This window comes from Artibeus jamaicensis, unplaced genomic scaffold (assembly GCF_021234435.1).
Source record: "Artibeus jamaicensis isolate MK-2021 breed Jamaican fruit bat unplaced genomic scaffold, CSHL_Jam_final contig_444, whole genome shotgun sequence".
NCBI lineage: Eukaryota > Metazoa > Chordata > Mammalia > Chiroptera > Phyllostomidae > Artibeus > Artibeus jamaicensis.
In genome coordinates, this window is record NW_026521831.1 from 8,688,686 (window position 1) to 8,708,775 (window position 20,090).

The window sequence follows — 20,090 nt, forward strand, 5'->3', positions numbered from 1 at the left end:
GGGGTGGGGGGGGTGGGGGGCCAAGCTCCTCAGCTGCTTGACGGGCTCTCTCTGCAGGAGCTGTGGAACCACATGCAGGCTGCCGGGCCTGCACCTCCCGAGACCTGCGTGGGATTCCTGGGGGCATAAAACACCTCTGGCCCAAGAAAATGACTGGGGCCTCCTGCTGCTGGTCCCCAGCCTGTCCTGATAAGGGGAGTTCCACTCAGCCTTGGGGACAGGCTCAAAGCGGGTGTTACTGGACTTGTCTCCTCTCACGCTGCTGAGTCTTTGGGTCACCCCTGCGTGCCTGCCAGCCGGCACCCCACCCCACAGAGAAGCCCCTCTCCTTCTCGGACCCCCGGCTGCCCACCTCACTGAAAGGCACCCAGGAACACATCTGTGAGGGACAGTTCTCCTGCGGTGTGGCAGCTTATCGCCCATTTTTATAAAACATTACGATTCATGGCCCCCTAAAGCTCAGTGTTGCTTTTGTCTTTAATCACCTGCGCGGGTGTAAATAGGGAGATAAAACCTGAACTTGGCCCACCTCAGGGGGAATGCTTCCTTTTCCTTTTTTTTCCTCTTTTTAACAGGGATATACATACACAACATAAAATCTGCCACCTTAATTATTTTCCATTCTGAGGCGCACCATTCAGTGCCATTAGTTACATTTACGACGGGCAAACCGCCTCCACAATCTATTTCCAAAATGCTCCCAGGATCCCAAACAGAACCCTGCACCCACGGACCAGTCACTTCTTCACTGCTCCACGCTCCAAGCACGTGGTAATCACTAATTTGCTTTCTGTCTCTGTGAATCCAACTCTCCCAGGAACCTCACTAAATGGGATCAGACAATATTTTTCCTTCTGTGACTAGCTCCTTCCACTCAGCATAAAATTTGCAAGGTTCATTCCTGCTATAGCTAGGGACAGATTTCCTTCCTTTTTAATGGCTGAGGAATCTTCCTCAGGGGGTAGCTTTGAGATGATTCTGACCCGGCCAGCTCCCAGAGGCTGCAAGAGCTCACAGCCCTGGCCCCTGTGTCTGCATCTTTAACGCTGTGAGTGGCGCCCCCTGCTGTTGCACAGGGGAGCGGCCCCGAGAGCCGGCAGTTTATGGAGCGTGGAGCAGAGGTGAAGCTGCCTGGCTCCTGGGAGAAAATCATCCAGAGGTTCAGACAGCAGAACAGAGCAGTCAGCCTGGGGCATGGAGTAGCACAAAGTGGGTGAGAGGGAGGACCTTGCTTGCTACTCCACCCACTAGCCCTGACTCCCCTGGCCAGGTGTGGGCAGCACCCCAAAACAGCATCTGAACCTCTCGGCCCCACCCTGGCTGCCCCAGTGGGTGTCCCTGAGAACTGGGCCCCACTGGAAGCAACCGAGGCCTGACGGAGGTTTGCTCCCTGCTGTAACCAAAGGCCAGAGCGGCATCCGAATGCAGGCATCGGACAGCCCAGGAGGAGGAGGGAGACAGGGCACTTACTTCATGATCAGAATGTAAAATATGTACAAGATGATGAGCACCAGGGCCTCCCACCTCGGAGAGAGAAAGGAGACAGCGGTTAGAATGGTTAGAGCGAGGCGGACCTGCGCGCTGCACCCAGGAATGGCCTTTACGGAGGGTGAAGCTGGGCGGCGCGTCCTTTGACCTTCCCTGGCCCTGACGTCTGGCCCGGGACCCAGTGCCCAGGCAGGCAGGTGAGCTGCCCCAGCCCAGAGCTGTCCTGCAAACTAAGGCTGTCTGGGTGACAGAGAGAAGGCTGAGAGTGGGGTCCTTCTCAATGACAGGGGGTCGTGGGACTCGCCTCCTGAGACAGAGTCCCTCAGGGAGGTAGAGAAAGGAGGGGCGAGAGCCACCACATCCCAGGACGCAGGGAGTGGAGTGGCCCTGGAGTCGCACGGACTGGATACTAAGAGGCCCCGGGGTCACAGGAGATTCTGGCCACCGAGCAGAGAAGCTGTGGGTACAGGCGGGACGGGCCCTAAAAACAGCCTGAAGAGGGGGCGCAGGGCCTCCTGGCTGCACGCTGGGCAGGGCGGGGGCCTTTCTGAGACACACGGTCACTGCCGTCTGGCACGCACGGAGCCCAACTCCATGTGTGGTGGGCTTTCGTAGGTCCGAGGAGCCACATGGCTTTGTTCGTTCATTTGACAAATGTGTTCTAAAGGCCTGCTGAGGCTGGAGACAGCACGGGGAGCACTCTGAGACCGCACTGCTGTTACGGGCCAGGTCTAGCATCCTGGTTGCCAGGAAACGCCTTTTACCACTTGGGTAGAATGAATAGTAAACCAAGGCAGGGAGGAGGAAGGAGACAGGCCTCACACGCTAACTCAGTAGTCCCAAGCCTGGTCTGATAATATTGCCAGGTGTTCTGACATCACAAGAAACATTGTGTTAGCAAGAAAGAAGGGAAGTCCTTGAAATTATACGTAGCGTTTCCACTGTCTGGGAAAGAAGGCCTTGAAACTGCTTTCATCCCAGAGCCTGGAATGCGGGAGAGGGTCCCCGGTGCCCAAAGCAGCAGCTCATAAAACAACTTTGGTTAATTGTCCACCTCTGGTCACTATCTGTTTTACGAGGGAGTCCCTGATGCTTACAGATAGAGCCCATAAATAACTCTGGGTAACTGCCCCAATTTTAATGAACTGCCTCATATTTGTTTTACGAGAAGATGAAGAAATAGAGTCTGGAGCAAGATAAGGATTTAGGCTAACAGACCCCCACACATACCTAAGTTTGGGCAGTCACATTCCCCCAGGAAGCTGGCACCACATTTACCCCTTAATCAATATGTAACTTTTTTCTCCCATCCCACCACCTATATGAGTCCTCGGAACAAAGGACTCGTTCTCTCTCTCTCAGGGGCTTGGGGCCTCTGGCCACCCGGGGGCTTGTCCCCCTGGTCTTCCGCCACTCTTACTTTGCCACCCTGCTTTGCCCTGAAATTTGCCTTTCACCACCCGCCCCGCCTTCCCCCTCTACCCAGTCCTGTTCTCTTCCATGGGAACGGGTCACTAATAAACTGATCGCATGCTAATAGGTTTGCTGATCTGTAATTCTTCACATGGTCAGCAAGAAGAACCAGATCTCTCCCATCAACACCACTATGTGCTGGCACCGGATGTAGGCATTTTGGGAGCTCTTCCTCAGCTGTCAAGAGCCCAGGGACCAGCAGATACACAAAGGGACTAGTAGATGATCTGACCCCCACCCCCAACTCCATGTACAGATGGGGAAAGGCAGGGCCAGAAGTGGGGGGACTCTCCGGCTCGCACGGTGGGGTGGGGGCCAGGCTGGGGCCAGAACCAGGTTTCTCTGGGCCCACAGCACACAGCCGCTCCCATCAGGCCCCCTGAGTGTGTTCCCACCGACAACCGCATACAGGAGGCCGATCCTGGTCCTCCCTCACACAGAGGACGTTTTTATGGCTTGTTCGAACCTGAAGTACAGGCACGCTCTACAATGTGAACATGACACCCTTTTCTCTGAAGTTTGCGTTGCGTGTATACTAAGGAATCATTTCCGGCCTCAGTGTCACGAAGATGAATCCCTATGCTTTATGCTATGATATCTTAATTTTGCTTTTCATAGTGAGGTCTTCCACTCACTCAGAATTCATTCTTGCATAAGGTATGAGGGAGCAACCTGACGTCATCTTGTTCCGTGTGGATTCCCGGTGGTCCCAGCCGTATCCGAGACCCCTCCCTAACTCATTTCCTTGTCCAGACAGTTGCCGCCGCCGCCCCCCCCCCCCCCCCCCCCGGCCCGGAAACAGGCTGTGACTGGGCCTATGCTTATCCCTGGGCGAAATACCACAGTTTCCATCCTTTTAGCTTTAGAACATTGTCTTGACATCTGGCAGGGTGGAAATATTAAAGAAAAAAACTTTTGTCACTTTGAAACAATTTTTGTCACTTTGAAAGGACAGTGATGGCATGATTGCTTAGAATGATGCCCTTTTTACTTTTACAAGTTCATTAGCTTATGTATGTAAAAAATAATTGTAAACAATTCAATGAACCCCATAAGTGAGGACACTAACAAAAACGAACGAGAAACAAACTTTGAAAACTTACCACACAATTTCTTCATCATATATGAACTGGAAGGCAAAAGAAACAAAGGGTGGGGGGGGAGAGACATATTTACTCCAAAAACAACAAATGCAGGCCCTAACCACCCGGGCTGACACGTCTCGGTTCACTATGTTTCTATAGGAAGCTGGGCTCCCCTCCGCCGCAGAAGGTGGCCCCGCCTTCGTTGAATCCCAGGTCAGCACATGCGGCCCAGCACGGCATAGGCCTCTCAGAGAAGAGGCCTGTCCTCTCTCAGGGTCCAAGAAGCTGCCAGGGCCAGCCTGGCGGGGGCCTGCCCTCATCAACGGAGCAGAGTCGCTACAATTAAGAATCCTAAGAACTGAAAAGACATCCATCCATCCATTCATCCATCCACCCACCCACCCATCTACCTATGGTGCCCATGTATGTAGGAGAGAAGGGGTGTTACTTCTTAAAAGTAAAAGTCCCTTTGGAACTTCTGATCGATAACAGACCCACTTGTGCCACTGGAAGGGAGGCCTGGGCCAGTGGTGGTGACCCTGTGGTTCCTAATTGGGCCAACAACCCCTCCTGCATCTTCGGCATGTGACACAGATGAATGAGGTCTGGGAAAGGACTCCTGCAAGCGCCCAATATGGGCACCGAGGTGGGCGGACTATGTCCACCAATCTGATCTCGGAGACATGCAGGTTCCTACAGGGGAGGCCAGTGGAGGCCGGGGGCCCACTGTACCCCTCCCGGCTGTCGTGGTGGGTGCCACACACAGGAGCCACTTTTGGATGCCGCTTCTGAGAGGGTCAGCCTGGCCGGGCGTCGCTGTGACGCTCCCCAGACTCGAGGCTCTGAGGCGGTGGCACTCAGCCCGGGACACTTGCGGGACATTTATGGAGCTATTTTTGTTTTTACAACCCCAGGGAGGGCGACTGGCATTTGGAGGCGGTGAAAGCCAGGGCTGCTAGCCAGCCGAGAACACATGGAACACTTCTATCGGAGAAGTTTCCCTGTATTCCTTCGGCACAAGTGTCGCGCCTCCTGCTAAGGAGTCAGGTAAATGACAAAAATAAATAATCTGAGCCTCGAACTTAACTCTGTTTCATGAATCAAAGCATTTTGGGTTTTAGTAAATACTTAATTTTCTAGTGCTGTGACTGTCATGAGCAGTGGGGGTGGATAACTCCCCTGGGCTCTTTTAGGGTTTTATCCGGAGTCCTTCATTGTTCCGGAAAATCACATCACCGGGGTCGGCAGGACGCAGGGGGGTGGGGCGAGGTGCCGGGCAGCACATGGGCCCAGGTCTGAGCTCACAGGTGCAGGGCTCGGGGATTTTCCACATGGGGCAACATTGTATCAACAGGTGTTCTAGCATCTTCCTGCCCAAACCTAGAAGCTGTATTCTTTGTTATGACTTTCGCTTGTCCTTTACAGTAGAGTTTAGACATTATGGTTTGTTGAGATCATGTGTAGGCAAATTATTTTATCCATAACCTTCATTTTGGGGGCGTGATGGTCTGTGAGGGTGGTCCCAGGAGCCCCACGGCCTGACATTCACACTCCCCTCGTGAGCATGGCCTGGACCCTTGACTGGCTCCTCACACACAGAATTTGGCAAAAGCAAGGGCTGTCACTTCTGAAAGTAGGTCACAAACAGGCTCCTTCTCTCCCTCACTCTGAGGGACACCGGGGGCCATAGCATCAGCCCCACCCGGGAGGCCAGGCCTGAGGCTGCCCAGAGCGACGTGGTCCTGCAAGTGGATTCTGCCCAGGGGAGCCCTCAGGTGACCACACCCTGGATGGCACCTGGGACGGAGGCTGACCAGCCAGAGCACTCAGCTGGGCCACTCCCCACCTGAGTCCACACAAAACGGGAGGGAGACAGGCTTGTTGTCTTAAGCCACTGAGTTCTGGGGGAATTCTGTACATAGCAATAGATAACTAATATGAGGAACACGGCTGTCACATGTCGCCGTTGCTAGATCTCGTAAGACTGAGGACTGTCACTCCAGGGCACAATCCAAACCCTAACACCTGGGCACACTGCGAACACCTGCCCTCTTCGACAATGACCTCCTGCCCTTCAAGGCTCCTCTGGACGGAAGCCACTTCCCTGGGGATGGCACGCTCCTTGGCTGCGGCCTGACTGTCATGTGCTTCACTGTCATGTGGCATGATGTCGCCCCAGCCCTTGAGGGGCCGCAGGGATACCCCCCTCACACACACGCACACACGCACACGCACACACGAGCACGCCCCCAGGATCCCGGTCTCGTCTCCTCTGCCTCTTGTCTCTGCTCCCCACGCCACCAGGCTGCCAACTCGGACAGCTCCCAGAGGCCGGTCTGCTTTCTGCTCGGCCGTGAGCCGGGAGCCGGGGCTCTGCTCCGAGTGAGGCTCTGAAGGGTGAGCAGTGTGCTGCAGTGTCACGCCGCGGGCTACGTGGCACACGCTTTGGCTCCTGCAAGGGCTTTTCACCTTCAGGAGTCAGGTGTGAGATTCGGGGGGACAGAGGCACAGTGGCCAGTGGGCTGGACGGAGCGACAGCAGAGAGCGGTCAGCAGCCCCCGGGCTGGGGTGCTGGGGTTTCTCTGGGACTTCAGGGGTGGGAGGGCACTCACGGCGATGAGCACGATGACAGAGAGGGTGTAGTACACGGAGTCTCGGCACACAGCCCACCATGTCAGCCGGACCACCTGTGAGCAGAGGGCTGTCAGCCGCTATGGGCTGGGGGCTGCCCCCCACCTCAGACCCCCCGCACCATGGCTACAAGGACACGCCCATGGAGCTCCTTCTGACTGGGCCAGAAACAAGTGCTCCTCGCTGTCCGAGGCCACCCTGTGCTTGTCACTCAATTTGGGCACTATGTCAAGGCTGAGGCCAGAGGCACTGGCTCTTCCCCCTGATGCTGGAACCTTTGGTGGTAACAGGCTACCCTCCTCAGCCTCCCACAACCAAGCAGGGCATCTGCATGAGCCCAATGCTCTGAGGTCAAGTCTGACAGCCCCCAGGGAGATGCTGATGGGGTATCAATGACAGGTCAGTTGCACACTCCCTGCCAATAGCCCACGGACGGGCCCCAGACAGGTCGGGAGTCCGGCCAAGGTCAGGGTTACAGGAGGTGCTGCCTAACCCTTCACCGCGGTGGAGGGAGTGCTTGCCCACGGGCTGGATGGAGGGCCTGATACTCTTCCTGCCTCCAGACTGCAGGCCGCAGGAGGCTCGCCGGGCACCGCTGGGCACACAGGGAGCCAGGGGCATGGCTAAGGCCTCCCCACCGCTGTCCCTCACGTCACCATATTCGGGGAGAGAAACCACAGACCTGGCCCGCGAATAATCCACAGACTCCGATTATACACAGGATGTTGAACACGGCGGAGCCCACGATGGTGCCGACCCCAACGTCTCCGTGGGTGATGAACACTCCTGGGGAGGGAAAGGCACAAATCTGTGTTTGCAAGGCCCAGGCTGGCCATAGGGCCTGTGAGGACGCTGTCCCCCGGACCCCCACCCACCTCCCACAGACCAAGGGAAGTTGGTCTCGCCACCAAACAGAACACCCATAACACAGTGAGAATGGGAGCAGGCTCAGACCAGCCACTCCAATTCTTCCTGGGTTTTTTTCGAGCAGCTTTATTAAGATATAATTCATACGTCATAAAATCCACCCACTTAAAGTATCAGTTCAGAGTTTTGCAGTATAGTCACAGACTTGTGCAACCATCACCATGATCCACGTAATTCTGGGACACTTTCGGTATCCTCCCCAAAAGCCCTGTACCCATTAGCACCCCCCTTGCCACCCATCAGTGGTTCTACCCATTAGGAAGTACTAATGCACTTCCTGTCTCTCCAACTCCCCCTTTTACAGATGTGAAAACTGAGGCTCAGAGCAGACACACACACTCACTTGTCAGGGCACCGACCCCAGGCTCTCTCCAGACCCTGTGTCTCTGGCTGGTGGGATTTCTTACCAATAATCGAAGCGAACAGCTCAGGCGTGGAGCTCCCTGCAGCCATGAAGGTGGCTCCGGCCACGTCTTCACTCAGATGAAGTTTCTGAAACAGAAATGACCGTCAACCTGAGGCTGTGACGCGGGGGCAGTGGGAACCCTAACTGGACACTGCGGCAGCCGGGGAAAGTGTGGGAGGCCAGCTGCTCCCCGGCAGCCGCTCCTCCCTCTGCCCTGAGCACACTCCCTTGGCCACTGTGCCGGGCCCTCAGTTTGGAATCCTGTCCCCGTCCCCCGCCTGGAGGAGAGCCTGTGGCCCCATCTGAGTAGGGCAAGGGGAGGTTAGACAAAGCTTTGTGCACCTGTGCTGGTCACTCGCTATTCAGGGGACCCAGGTCAAGTAACTAAGTGCCTGCCCCTACCAATCATGACCCCGGCTATAAATGTCACAACAGTATGGCCTCGGGCAGCTGGGAGATGTCATGTAGGTAAAGTGTGGCAAAGCCCTGAGTAGTCTGCACACAGTAGGTGCATTCTTCTTCCTTGCCTAGAAGCCAAGAGTAAGGCAGAGTGGGGATAGACCGAGGTTTATATATGGGGCAAAAGAAGAAAAGAAAATGAAATCTTAACAAAATAATTAGGAGAAAAATGTCAGCCTGCCAGGGTTGGACAAAGAATGTTGCAGCTCAGCCTCCTCCCTAGGGACACAGAGGCCCCCGGTCCCTGCCCCCCACACCCGGTTAGGGTCAGTGCTCCCTAACTGCTCAGGCTTAACTGCGCACAGCGGCCGGCTGGCCTGCCCTGGAGCCAGTGGCTCTGGGTAAGTTATGTGCTGCCGAGTCCGGGAGAGGACGCCACCTACCAGTCTGAGGGTTTCAGAATGAGCTGACCCTGAGTGACTGGCCTGACAGTCTTCACTGCCAGAGTCCTTCTTGGCCTGGCACCGATGTGCCATGTGTCCTTGATCACCCCAGCCCCCTCCCAAGCTTTGTCCAGGGGTCCCCAGCCTCTCCCACATACCTCACAGATCTTCTCGAGAGAGGGAACAAAGAAGTCATCACACACTATGGCCAGAGCATAGAACATGTAGAGAGCCTGTGAAGGACACGGGACAGAGAGTGTCAGCGAGGGCACCTGCCACCAATGCGCCCCGGCAGCCATCCCACCCGAGCCAGCCTGCAGGGACAGGGGTGGGGGACACGGGCTGGCACGGAGGAAAACCGCAGCAGCACGGGGACCTGCTCCCTCCATCCCCTCATGAACAAAACGGGAAACTGAGGCCCAGAGAGGCGAAGCACTAGCTGAACAGCACAGGGGACTAGAACTCAGGCCGCGCGGTCCCGTGCTCCTTTCCGTCAGCTCGAAGCAGCTGCTCGGCGTCCACACTGCAGCGCGCCCTGAAAGGGAAGCCCTAGCCTTTGGAGGAAGGCATTTAAAAGCACCATCGTGAGAGATGAAATCATCACCATCCTGGTTTCCCCTTATTTTCAGCAAAGCTCCATTTCCTTGTTACCACTGGCCGCGTGCCGCCAGAATTAATGTCCACCTGAGACGCGGCGTTCCCTGGGACGCCGCTGGATGCTGGCACAGGTTAAAAGCCATCGATTGACACCGAAAGGTTCACGGAACAAAGAGTGTAGTTTCTAACGCTGATCCTGGGACTCATTTGCCATGCATGGGACTTTGGATACGTTATGTCTCTAGGTCTTACTTTCTTCATTTAGTTAATGACAGGGCAAGAATAGATCAGTAGTTTCAAATGGTTTTACTTACAGACCCCTTGCTTGCCCTGTCTGCCCAACACAGCTTTACCGAGCTCATCTACGTACAAGGCATTTGTACATGGGTATCAGGGGTGCTTGGTGAGGACACCAGGAAAAGCCTCTGACTCGTGTAACTTACCTTAGTGGGGGACAAACAAATAGACAAAGTCTCTATAACTGCCAGAAAGTGGGACATGCAAAGGTCCTGAGGCAGGAGTGTACCTGAAGCATTTGAGGACCAGCAAGGCCACTGGCGCAGGTAGAACACAGTGAGAATGAAGGGGGAAATGGTAAATGTGAGGTTGGAGGGAGAGGCGAGGGTGAGGGCCCAATGAAAAGAGATGAGGTTTCACGCTATGCACTGGGGGAGCCACCTCTTACTTCAAAGGAAAAATGATGTGAATGCCGTGCATGCAAAGAGGGAAAGTCTGGGCTGCTTCACCCAGAACGGTGTGATATTCCCACAACTTCACAGTGACTTAACTACGATGAAATAAAATGAAAGTTGCATCAGCTGTGGCCAAGGCAACCAAGGCAGGTGTCTACTGGAGTCCAGGTTAGGCTGCCCCGGGATCTGATTATCCTTTGTGCATGTGTGTTGGGGTGGGGGTGGGGGGACAAATACTGGGAGTTAAGGTAAAGGGAAGAGAGTGAGGTAGGAGAGACCCCGCTACAAATCTCAGGATTCTGACTTGAACTCGCACCCCTAGAAGTTCCCCTAGCATTATCTCCCAGGCCAAGGGTGTCCTGTGAGGCCAGACCACCTCTGGTGGTCCCTGCTGACATTTCTGAAACGCGGGGGAGAAAAGGGGCCGAGATGGTGCCCCTATTCTCATCGCTTGAACTGAGAGGCTCTGAGAAGCTTCCTACAACCGAACTGACTCCAAAGCTAGAGCCTCCATTGCCCAAGAGAAGGCATCAGCCAACCTTTTCTTAAAGGGCCAAGTACTTAGCATTTTAGGCTTTGCAGCCTCTGAAGGGCAGACACGGAATGGGTATGGATGTGCGGCAATAAAACTTTACTTATAAAAACAGGAAGTGGTCTGGTGGTCCCTGCTGTCAAGGGTCCCTGCAAAGTTCCCGAGGTGCATGGAGGTTCGAGATTGTCTCAGCAAAGCCAAGATTTCGTGAGGCAGAGGGACAGAACTGCGGGCCTGAGTCACCAAATCCACACTCTGAGTGGCAGAAGGTCTGAAAAAGCCAGAGAAACCAGGAAGATAATGACTCCATTACCCAGATAATATACAGGCCTGTCATTCAAAATGTGCCTACAATCTTCATTCTAAGCTCCAATTTCATTAACACCACATATTCTGTTAATTAAATCTTCACTCATTCATTATTCACTGGTGGCTATTATCACTGTGAGAATCCCAGCTCTGACTTTCTTAATTATCTCTTGCAGAGACTAATATTTGGATGGGTTTCAATATATAAGCAGATGGTGCTGGGTAGTCGGGAACGTAATCAAGAGGAACATTTGCTGTGTCTGATCCAAAGTGGCCACCGTCATACAATAAGGCCAGCAAATTTTTGCCAAGGGACAGGGAGTCTTTGATCTTTAGCTTTGTGGACCAAGGCATTTGAGGTACGGCTGCTCCTGGATTTCATTATCTTTTGGGGGGAAGCAAAAAGAAACAAACACTGGGGGTGCAGGTAAAGTCACAAGTACTCAGCTCTGTCACTGACGCCAAAGCAGCCATCAATAACACACAAATGAATGGGAATGGCTGTGTCCCGATAAAACTTTATTTACGAACACAGGCAGTGTCCATGGGCTGTGGTTTCCCTACCCCTGTCAGAGAAGAGCAAATTTTACCTATAACGTAGGTCTGAACTCACTATTCCCTGGTGGTTGTTTTTTCAATCCTCACCCGAGGATATGTTTATTGGTTTTAGAGAGTGCAACATCAATCAGCAGCTTCCTGTACATACCCAAACTAGGGATAGAACCTGCAACCTAAGTATGTGCCCTGACTGGGGATCGAACTTGCAACCTTTTGGTGCACGGGACAATGCTCCAACTAACTGGGTCAGTGGGCCAGGGTTGAACTCACTGTTTCTATTTGAATTCTGCCTCAAACTCCACTGTTTATCATCAAGTCCCGTTTGAATACAGAGGGAAGTTTCAGAAGTGCGCCCAAGTTTTAAACTACAGTCGAGCAAGGTAGTACATCGGGGGGCATCCGCAGCGAGCACGGACAGAGCACTTACTACGTGCCACGTGAGGGCTGCTGCACTTGACCCACACTCAGACCCACGCACCCGGGCAAGGCGCTGTCACTCCCGTTTTATAAAAGCACACAATGAGGCACCAGAAGACTCCAACTCTTGTCTGGGCTCTGCGGCCACCCACTGTGTGACCCTGAGCAGGTTGCCTAACACCCTTCGGACCCCGTTTCTTTGTGGGTGAGGCAGGTGCAGCACCCACCCTCCTCACAGGCTCTGACACGCTGCGGCTCTGCCGTGCTCCAAGGACGGGCTTGGACACCCCACCCCACAAGGGCCACTTACACCGAGGACGTGCAGCAGGACGGCTCCGTGCTGTCGCTCCTTGTTGGAGAACAGGTCTGTGGGGAACTCATGGATCGCTGGAAGACAAGAGGACGGGGCAGAGTGTTAGTTGTCAACGGGAGGTGAGGCTCAGGGGCGGGGGGTTGGAGCAGAACCCCGGCCGAGGTGGAGCGAGGGAAAGGAGGAGGGCTCAGAGGGCACTGGTCCTCGTCCCCTGGGCCCCTCATGTCTGCTTGGGTGGCAGTGTGCTTCTGCTAGCATCTGGGTCATCACACGCTGTGTCACAGGCCCCCCTTGGCCCCGAGGATGTCCCTGCCGGGGTGGGCACTGCCACTCCTGTCAGGGGCTCCCATCGTCCCGGGCGGTGGATGGGCGGCCCTGTGAGATACAGAGCTCTCTGCACCAGAAGCCACACACCTGGGGTCCAGGTACCATCCCTGACACCCGACACTCCGTTACCCCTCACAAGGGGTCTGAGCAACTGCCTGCCTTTCAGCCCCACAGTGTTCCCACGTGATGAAGGAATGATAAGTCTCACCACCCCCTCCTTTGAGACGACGGATGGATAAGCACTTTGTGAATGTCATTTCTGCAGCTCCCCCATCAGACACGCCCACACCCCCACTTTCCACGGGTCCTCATCGCAACAGCTAGACCAGAAGCACCTGGCAAACAGGGATCCGCCCGGCCCTGTACTGCATCCTCGGTGCCTGGGCCAGGTCGGCACACAGCGGGGTCCCGACAGGCCTCACAGTCAATGGAATAAACAACGCAAAACACCAGCAGTAACGATGTGCATGGTCCCGTCCTTTGAGAATGTTTTCATTACTTTTGGAAGCCCCTTAAACAACCGGAATGACTGGGCTCCTGGCGGGTGCTTGTTACATGCTTGTCAAGTCAGCTCCCAGGACAAAAATCCCTATTTGGCCCCAAGCTCTGAAAAACAATGGTTTCTCCCTTATATGGAAACTGTTCTGTATTTTCAGACTAGATCCTCCCAACAGGACAGAAAACATCAGCTCCCCAGACACCCAGAAAATGTTCCCACTTTGAAACAAGCAGCAATTTAATGAAATATAGATTCTTTCACTTCTGGGGTTTTTTTCCCTTCTTCTTCCTGTAATCAAACTTCTGGAACAGAATTGCTCTGTCAGGTCAAGGGCATGGATCGGCTTCAAGGTTTGTTGGCTCAGAGATGGAGAACTGTGAAGGCGGAGGCGGCTTTCCTGCGGCCGGGGACTTGTTTCGGGGAGAAATGTAACTGTCTGGTGTGCTCCAGGGCAGATCGATAGACATTTCTGCCATGAAAATTTGAGACCACCCCTGCTCCTCCAAAGCAGCGTTTTGAAAGCTGGCGATTTATCCAATCCTGGAAATTCTTTGAAAATTAGAATAAGTGATGCTGGCGTTTTGCTTTGAGGACATTATCATCTGGCCTCCAGCAGGGAGGGAATAGGGGTTATAAATGGCTTTGTCCTTGCAAGGAACAGAACTCTGCCTCAGCCACAGCGCCTTGCCCCGCCGCCTCCTGGGTATGCCAGAGGCTGAAGAGAGGAGCAAATGCCACCCCTGGCCCCAGTTCCACCAGCAAAGACAGCGAGCAACCAGCTAAGCCGCCCACGGCCAATGCCCTACTGCCTTCTGGACCCACCCAAGTCTCTGGCACAGCCTGAACCCGTGAGGTGGGCACTGCAGCCAAAACTGTCCCTGCTTCCCAGATGAGGTTCAGAGTGGGCAGTGGCCAGCTCAGGGCCCCAGCCACATAAGCCAGGACTCACAGGGGTACCCTGCGCTCCTCTCTCCATGGTGAGGGGCCACCTCTAACACCAAGGGAACCCCCCTGCCCTGGGAGACAGCAGACCTGGAGAGAGCCTGTGCTCAGTGACCCATGAGCCCGTGGGTCCCTGGCTGGGTCATTCAATCTCTTTGTCCCTCTAGTTCTTCAGTCATCATCTGTGGCCCTGCAAGGTAATGAAAGAGTCACCTCTGCTCAGTGCATGGCTGTCAGAGGCTGCAAGCTGGCAGGCGACCACCCTGCCCTCTCCCTTTGGCAGCTGGTAACTGGGACCAGTCCACTTTCCAGCTCGGGGTCAAGTCCTCTAGAAACTGGTGCAGGGGGTGCAGACCATGGGGCGTGCACCACAGGAACTCAGTCTCTGCCATCGTTGTCACCAATGGCAACAACCTGGAACTGCAGACAGCCTGTTCCAGCTGCTCAGGCCGTGTCTTCAGAAGCAGATGACTTGGGCTCCAGGAGGGGCCTCTGCGCCTTACTACCCAGGTGACCCTGACAAGTTGCTTTACATCTCAGGGCTGTGACCCCTACACATGGGGGTCCCACACAACCTGCTGGCCAGGGTGCTGCAAGGACGCAACGAGAGATGACACGTGCATGGCACCGAGCCAGTTAGGCTGCCGTCACTGTAAGGGTCTTAGCTACAGGCTCCTCGCTCTCTGCAAGCTCTGTCCCCGCCACTCCACAGGACGAGCCTTGGTTTGTGAAGGCCAAAGAGAAGATAAAGCCAGTGCAGTGGGGAAAAGACTGGGCGAGGCGAGATGGGCCACTTGATGATCTCAGCGCCGATGGAGTTTCATCCCAGCTTCCGCGCAACCTTTCTCTTCTCCTGGCCTTGCTGGGATCCAGGGCCCCAACCCACGTTCAAGGGGGTGATGCTTGCCCATCTGAGAGGGGCCGAGTCTGCCCTGGTGGCTCAAATCCCGACCAGAGATGAAGAGGAATCAGCAGGGCACACGCAGGGCACGCCTGAGCCCGTGGCTGCAGAAACCCTGGGGAGGAGCAGATGGCAAAGAAGGAATCTGTCTGCAGGTGGAGCCCAGCTCAGGAAGCCAGGGGTGATCCCAGCACTGCCCATGTCATGGGGTGACAGCGGGAGCCGGAGGGGAGGAGGGAAGGAAAAGCTGCAAATCACACAGCAGCCCCTCTCCACATCCTTGAGGATTCTTTCCTTCGGTCCTCAGTGCTCAGAAGCGGTTTCTTCATCACTCTTGGTTCTGGACACACCCCTCTCCTCCTCATACACGTGTTGTCTTCCCTCCTTGTCCCCCCGCCCCCCGCCATTGTGTGCAGGGCCGGGGAGTAGGGGCGGGGGTCTTTCCTACCACTTGTCTTCCTGGACAGCAGACAGGAAATCACAGATCCCTGGGCATGAAAGCATCTGCAACCCCCCACTCCCCACCAGCTACCGAGTTCTCTAATGCTGTATAAATGAGATCCCTAGGATGCACTTGACCCTTTTGGTTGACATGCAAAGTTGCATGGGTGACGCCTTTATAGTTCAGGAACACTGAAGTAACGCTGTCCTTTCAAGGATCTGTCCTTCTGCCAACACTTCTCCTAGTTCTCCAAATGTATTCGTCTGTTCAACAAGTATTCACCGAGCACCCACGCAGTAGGTGTTGGACTCGCACTGGGAACAGGTGTGTCGCACCTCTAGCCGGCCAGCCTCCAGCTCCCCCAGCTCAACAGCCTCCGCCCAGGACACACCTGAAGCCCTTTTCTCCACTATGAAGCCCCCCCGACCCCCTTGCCTGCCTTTGCGTCTCTGCCAAACATGAGTGTGGGGGGGGGCTGACTCCCTTGCTGTAGGAAACGCTGAACGAGCACCGAAGGTTTGCTCTCACCAGGTGGTCCCTGTTCATCTCCACAATTAGCAACAACCCGTGGTTTCGCCTCTGTGTGGTGTGTGGACAACTTACTCATCCGTCTTCCCCACCTCTCTGAGACGGCGCCCTGCTAGAAGGTTCGATAAAGAATGCACACAATCTACCTGAAGTGATTTCGTAATGAAGATTCCTGTCTACTTCAAAACGCCCAGACTCAGTGCCAGCGGGCCACACAGAGCCACCGAGTTCTCAAAAACACAGTGATTATGAAAAGAAACTGTTTCCATTTGGCAAAGAAGGCGCAACTTTTCTCAGCATGATGCTTTACGTATATAACATAAATAGGAAATACATGTGCAGGGCCTGCTACATTTAACACTCACAATGAGCCTGTGAAATGTTGTCTTTAGACCCATTTTACAGATGGGACACGTAGGGCACAGAGAGGTTAAGTGATTTGTCCAAAGTCACACAGCAAGGGAGTGGCAGACCCAAGCTCATCCCTGGGTAATTCAGCTCTATGGAGAACTCGCCTGTGTGTCAAGAGCCAGAACATATTTTTTTTCTTTCACACAATTCATCATCGGTATTTGCTCTCGGGGTGTCATTCAAAACATGGGGGGGCAGGGGGAACCATATGTCTGAAGATATTCATCACCTCTAACGATAAGACACTGGGAGTTGCTAACGGTCCACTGATACGGAAAATGGTGAACTCGGTGGGACACACTTGTTGGGTCCTCCCAGACTGTTATGGGAAGCCCCCAGTGCCGCACGGTTCTACACACCGGGAAACATCAGGGAACAAGCCAGGCAACGGCCCGCCCACGCGGCACATTTTAGGTGGAGAATTACCAAAAATGGGAATTAAAAACACCACATGTGGAAAAAAGAGCTTACCATATACGAAAAAAGCAACACGCAAACTCCCTTGTGGTTTGCTTGCTGCTACGAGCAAATAAGGAAGTGGAAAGCACAGGAAACAAACGCAGCCAAACCTTTTCTGTGGCTGTTTTCAGCGGAGGGACCCGAAAGGGATCCCTTCCGTGGCTGCCTTCCACGTGCTTTGTGACTCGGTTACACCGACTCTGTGGCAACAATGTGGAAGTCCGTGATTTACCACTGAGGCCCGAAGCTTAAAAACCTGGCCCGTGAGAGAACCTGGCCCAGGAGTGCGAATGGCGCTGCGGCATCCTGCTGCCCGTGCACCGCCATTGCTGGCCTCGGGGACAGAAGGCAGAACCTCTGGGGCAGGGGCCGAGGAGAAAAGGGCACAGGGGACTTTCTGGGGTGTCGAAAATGTTCTAGACCTTGATTGCATGGTAGTGACGTGGTTGTCTACATTTGTCAAAACTCAAGCCATGCACTTCAAATTCTGTCTTGCTGTATTTACGTTACACGCCCACAAAGACAGATGCATGGAGCTCCCCAGGGTAGGAAAGAGGTGTGTGTGTGTGTGTGCACGTGTGTGTGTGCATGTGTGCGTCACCATGGGAAAACTTGAGGGCTCCCTCTGGTGTCCTCGTCCTTGGCCTTCATGCATGAACACACGAAGGTGGCCCGTGTCAGCCACAGCCATGCCTGCTGCTGTTACTGCGGGACAGCCTACAGCCTCGGACCGGGTCACCCCCTTAGCATGCATTTGTCCCCTGCCCCCAGGCTCCCTGTGTGTCTGGCACAGTCCTGTCTCTCTGCCCAGACCCAGTCCCCTGTGGGGCCCCCAAGTCGTCCAAGGCAAGAGGCCTCAAGCCAGGACCCGGCACAAACAGGGGCTGGACTCGTTGGAGCTGGGCAGGCCCCTGGGAGCTCCTGGAAGGGATGGAACAGCTCTGCCTTTCCCAAAGCCTCTCGCACGCCGCACACTGTGTCCCGGTGAGTGCCAACTGGGTAAACATGTGGTCTTTGTCAACACACTTCGAATGGCCCCTCCCGCCACTCTAGTTCAGCTAACAGGGTGAAGCAAGATCATAGGTAGACAGGAAGAAACTGGCAGGCGTGATGTGTTTCCAGGTGTGTTGCACACAGGTGTTTGACTAAACAGTCATTGGCTGACAGCTGTAATTTGGACGCAGTGCCGCTTGGCTAAGATCTCAGAACAAAAAAGTCTGCCAAATTCTGTTTGAGTTCTACACTTATTCTCATCCTTGGCTTCTGTTAAAAACATACCCGACAAAGAGTCACTGGGGCCTGGATTTTATTCCTCTGTGTGTCTTTGGAAGATTACTTAGCTCCTTGGTTTCCACAAAGCATTGTGAGGTTTGAGGAGGCTGTTACTGTAGCTTGTCACAAGCAGGAGGTCCATCGACCCCAAGGACAAAAGGAAAGGTGAGACTTCTGGCCAAGATGGAGTCATAGGTGGAAACACTGTGCTTCCTTGCACAACCAAGTTTAAAGACAACAAAGTTTTAGTAACAAAAACGCAGCCAAACACACAGAAAATTGAACTGTACGGAAGTCCGACAAAACAAACCATTTATCCAGACCAGTAAGAGGGGCGGAGTCAGCAGCTGGTGGAGCGGGGTTGTGCAGGAAAACTTGGCCAGACTGACCCAGGAGCGCTGGCGGCAGTTAGCAGATCCCAGGTGCAGGGTGGCAACAGGCAGACCCAGTAAGGGTGCAAGGCAGCTGGCTGACCGCAGTCACACATTCGCATGTAGATAAACCAAGCGAAGAAGCGAGCAGTGAGACGTACCACTCAGGCTAGGGCCCCAGCGACGGGAATTAGAGCCTAAAAACACCAATTGGAAGGACTTTCAGGGTCGAGGTGCCGGGAGAGGCTCCCAGGCTAACAGAGAGTTTGTTGGAGAGACCCACGGGGTCCTGGAGGGTGCACAGGCCCACACACCCAGGAGCCAGGACAAGGGGGGCCAGGTTTGCTTTCAGGAAGCAGCAGAGGGGACCAAAATTCAAGAGAGAGAGAGTGGAACAAATGCCACTGCCTGTCTCTGACCCCGCCCCCACATACAGCATCACAACCCAGCCACTGGGTTGCCCCACCCTGGTGAACACCTAAGCTTTCACCCCTCATACCGAACAGACGTGTACAGATCAAAACATGGCTCAAGAACAGCTCAAAGCCCCAGAGCCAATAATTCTAAGCAACCAAGAGATAGCCAACATATCAGATGCACAGTTCAAAACACTGGTGATCAGGGTGCTCACAGAACTGGTTGATTTTAGTCATAAATTAGAGGAACAAATGAAGGCTAAACTAATTGAAATGAAGGGAAATGCACAGGAAAACAATGGTGATGGAAAGGAAACTGGGACTCAAATCGAGGGAGTAGACCAGAAGGAAGAAAAAATGACCAAACAGAAAAAAATGAAGAAACAAGAATTCAGAAAAATGAGGAGAGGCCTAGGAACCTCCAGGACATCTGAATTATAGGGGTACCAGAAGGGGAAGAGGAACAGCAACAAGTGGAAAACTTATTTGAACAAATAATGTTAAAAAAATCCAGGAAGCTCAGAGAGTCCCAAAGAAGTTGGACCCAAGAAGGAACACATCAAGGCACATTATCATTACATTAGCCAAGATTAAAATGAGTTTCCTTCTAGGAGAGAATCCTAGAAGCCGCAAGAGATAAGGGGACAGTCACCTACAAAAGAGTTCCCATCAGACTGTCAGCTGATTTCTCAAAAGAGACCTTGCAGGCAAGAAGGGGCTGGAAAGAAATATTCCAAGTCATGAAATCCAAAGACCTACATCCAAGATTGCTCTATTCAGCAAAGCTTTCATTTAGAATGGAGGACAGATAAAGTACTTTTCAGATAAGGTCAAATTCAAGGAGTTCATCATCACCAAGCCCTTATTATATGAAATGTTAAAGGGACTTACCTAAGAAAAAGAAGATTAAAAATATGAACAGTGAAAAGACAGCCAACTTACAGTTATTAACAACCACACCTAAAACAAAAGCAAACTAAGAGGACAGCTAGATCAGGAGCAGAACCATAGAAATGGAGATCACATGGAAGGTTAGCAACAGGGGAGTAGGAGAAGGAGAAGGGGGGAGAAGGTACAGAGAATAAGTAGCATAGATGGTAGGTCGAAAATAGGGGGGAGGGCAAGAATAGTGTGGGAAATGCAGAATCTAAAGAACTTGTGACACATGGGGGAGATGGTGGGGGAGGGGTGTGCAGGGTGGAGGGGAATGAAGGGGGGGCAAAACAGAAAAACTGTAATTGCGTAATCAATA

The 20,090-nt window shown here is 53.7% G+C and overlaps 1 protein-coding gene across 2 annotated transcripts in view; it reads right to left on the reverse strand.

The window, feature by feature from the left end:
• Positions 1-20,090, reverse strand: part of SLC24A4 (solute carrier family 24 member 4) — a 126,900-nt gene that overhangs the window by 38,158 nt on the left and 68,652 nt on the right. For both annotated transcript variants that reach the window (XM_037130255.2, XM_037130254.2), the window contains exons 3-9: positions 12,268-12,344; positions 9,011-9,085; positions 8,012-8,096; positions 7,360-7,463; positions 6,659-6,733; positions 4,065-4,090; positions 1,471-1,524 (exon numbers count right to left, since the gene is read on the reverse strand). In XM_037130255.2, coding sequence (XP_036986150.1) covers positions 1,471-1,524; positions 4,065-4,090; positions 6,659-6,733; positions 7,360-7,463; positions 8,012-8,096; positions 9,011-9,085; positions 12,268-12,344 — 496 coding nt within the window. The remainder of the gene's footprint in view (positions 1-1,470; positions 1,525-4,064; positions 4,091-6,658; positions 6,734-7,359; positions 7,464-8,011; positions 8,097-9,010; positions 9,086-12,267; positions 12,345-20,090) is intronic.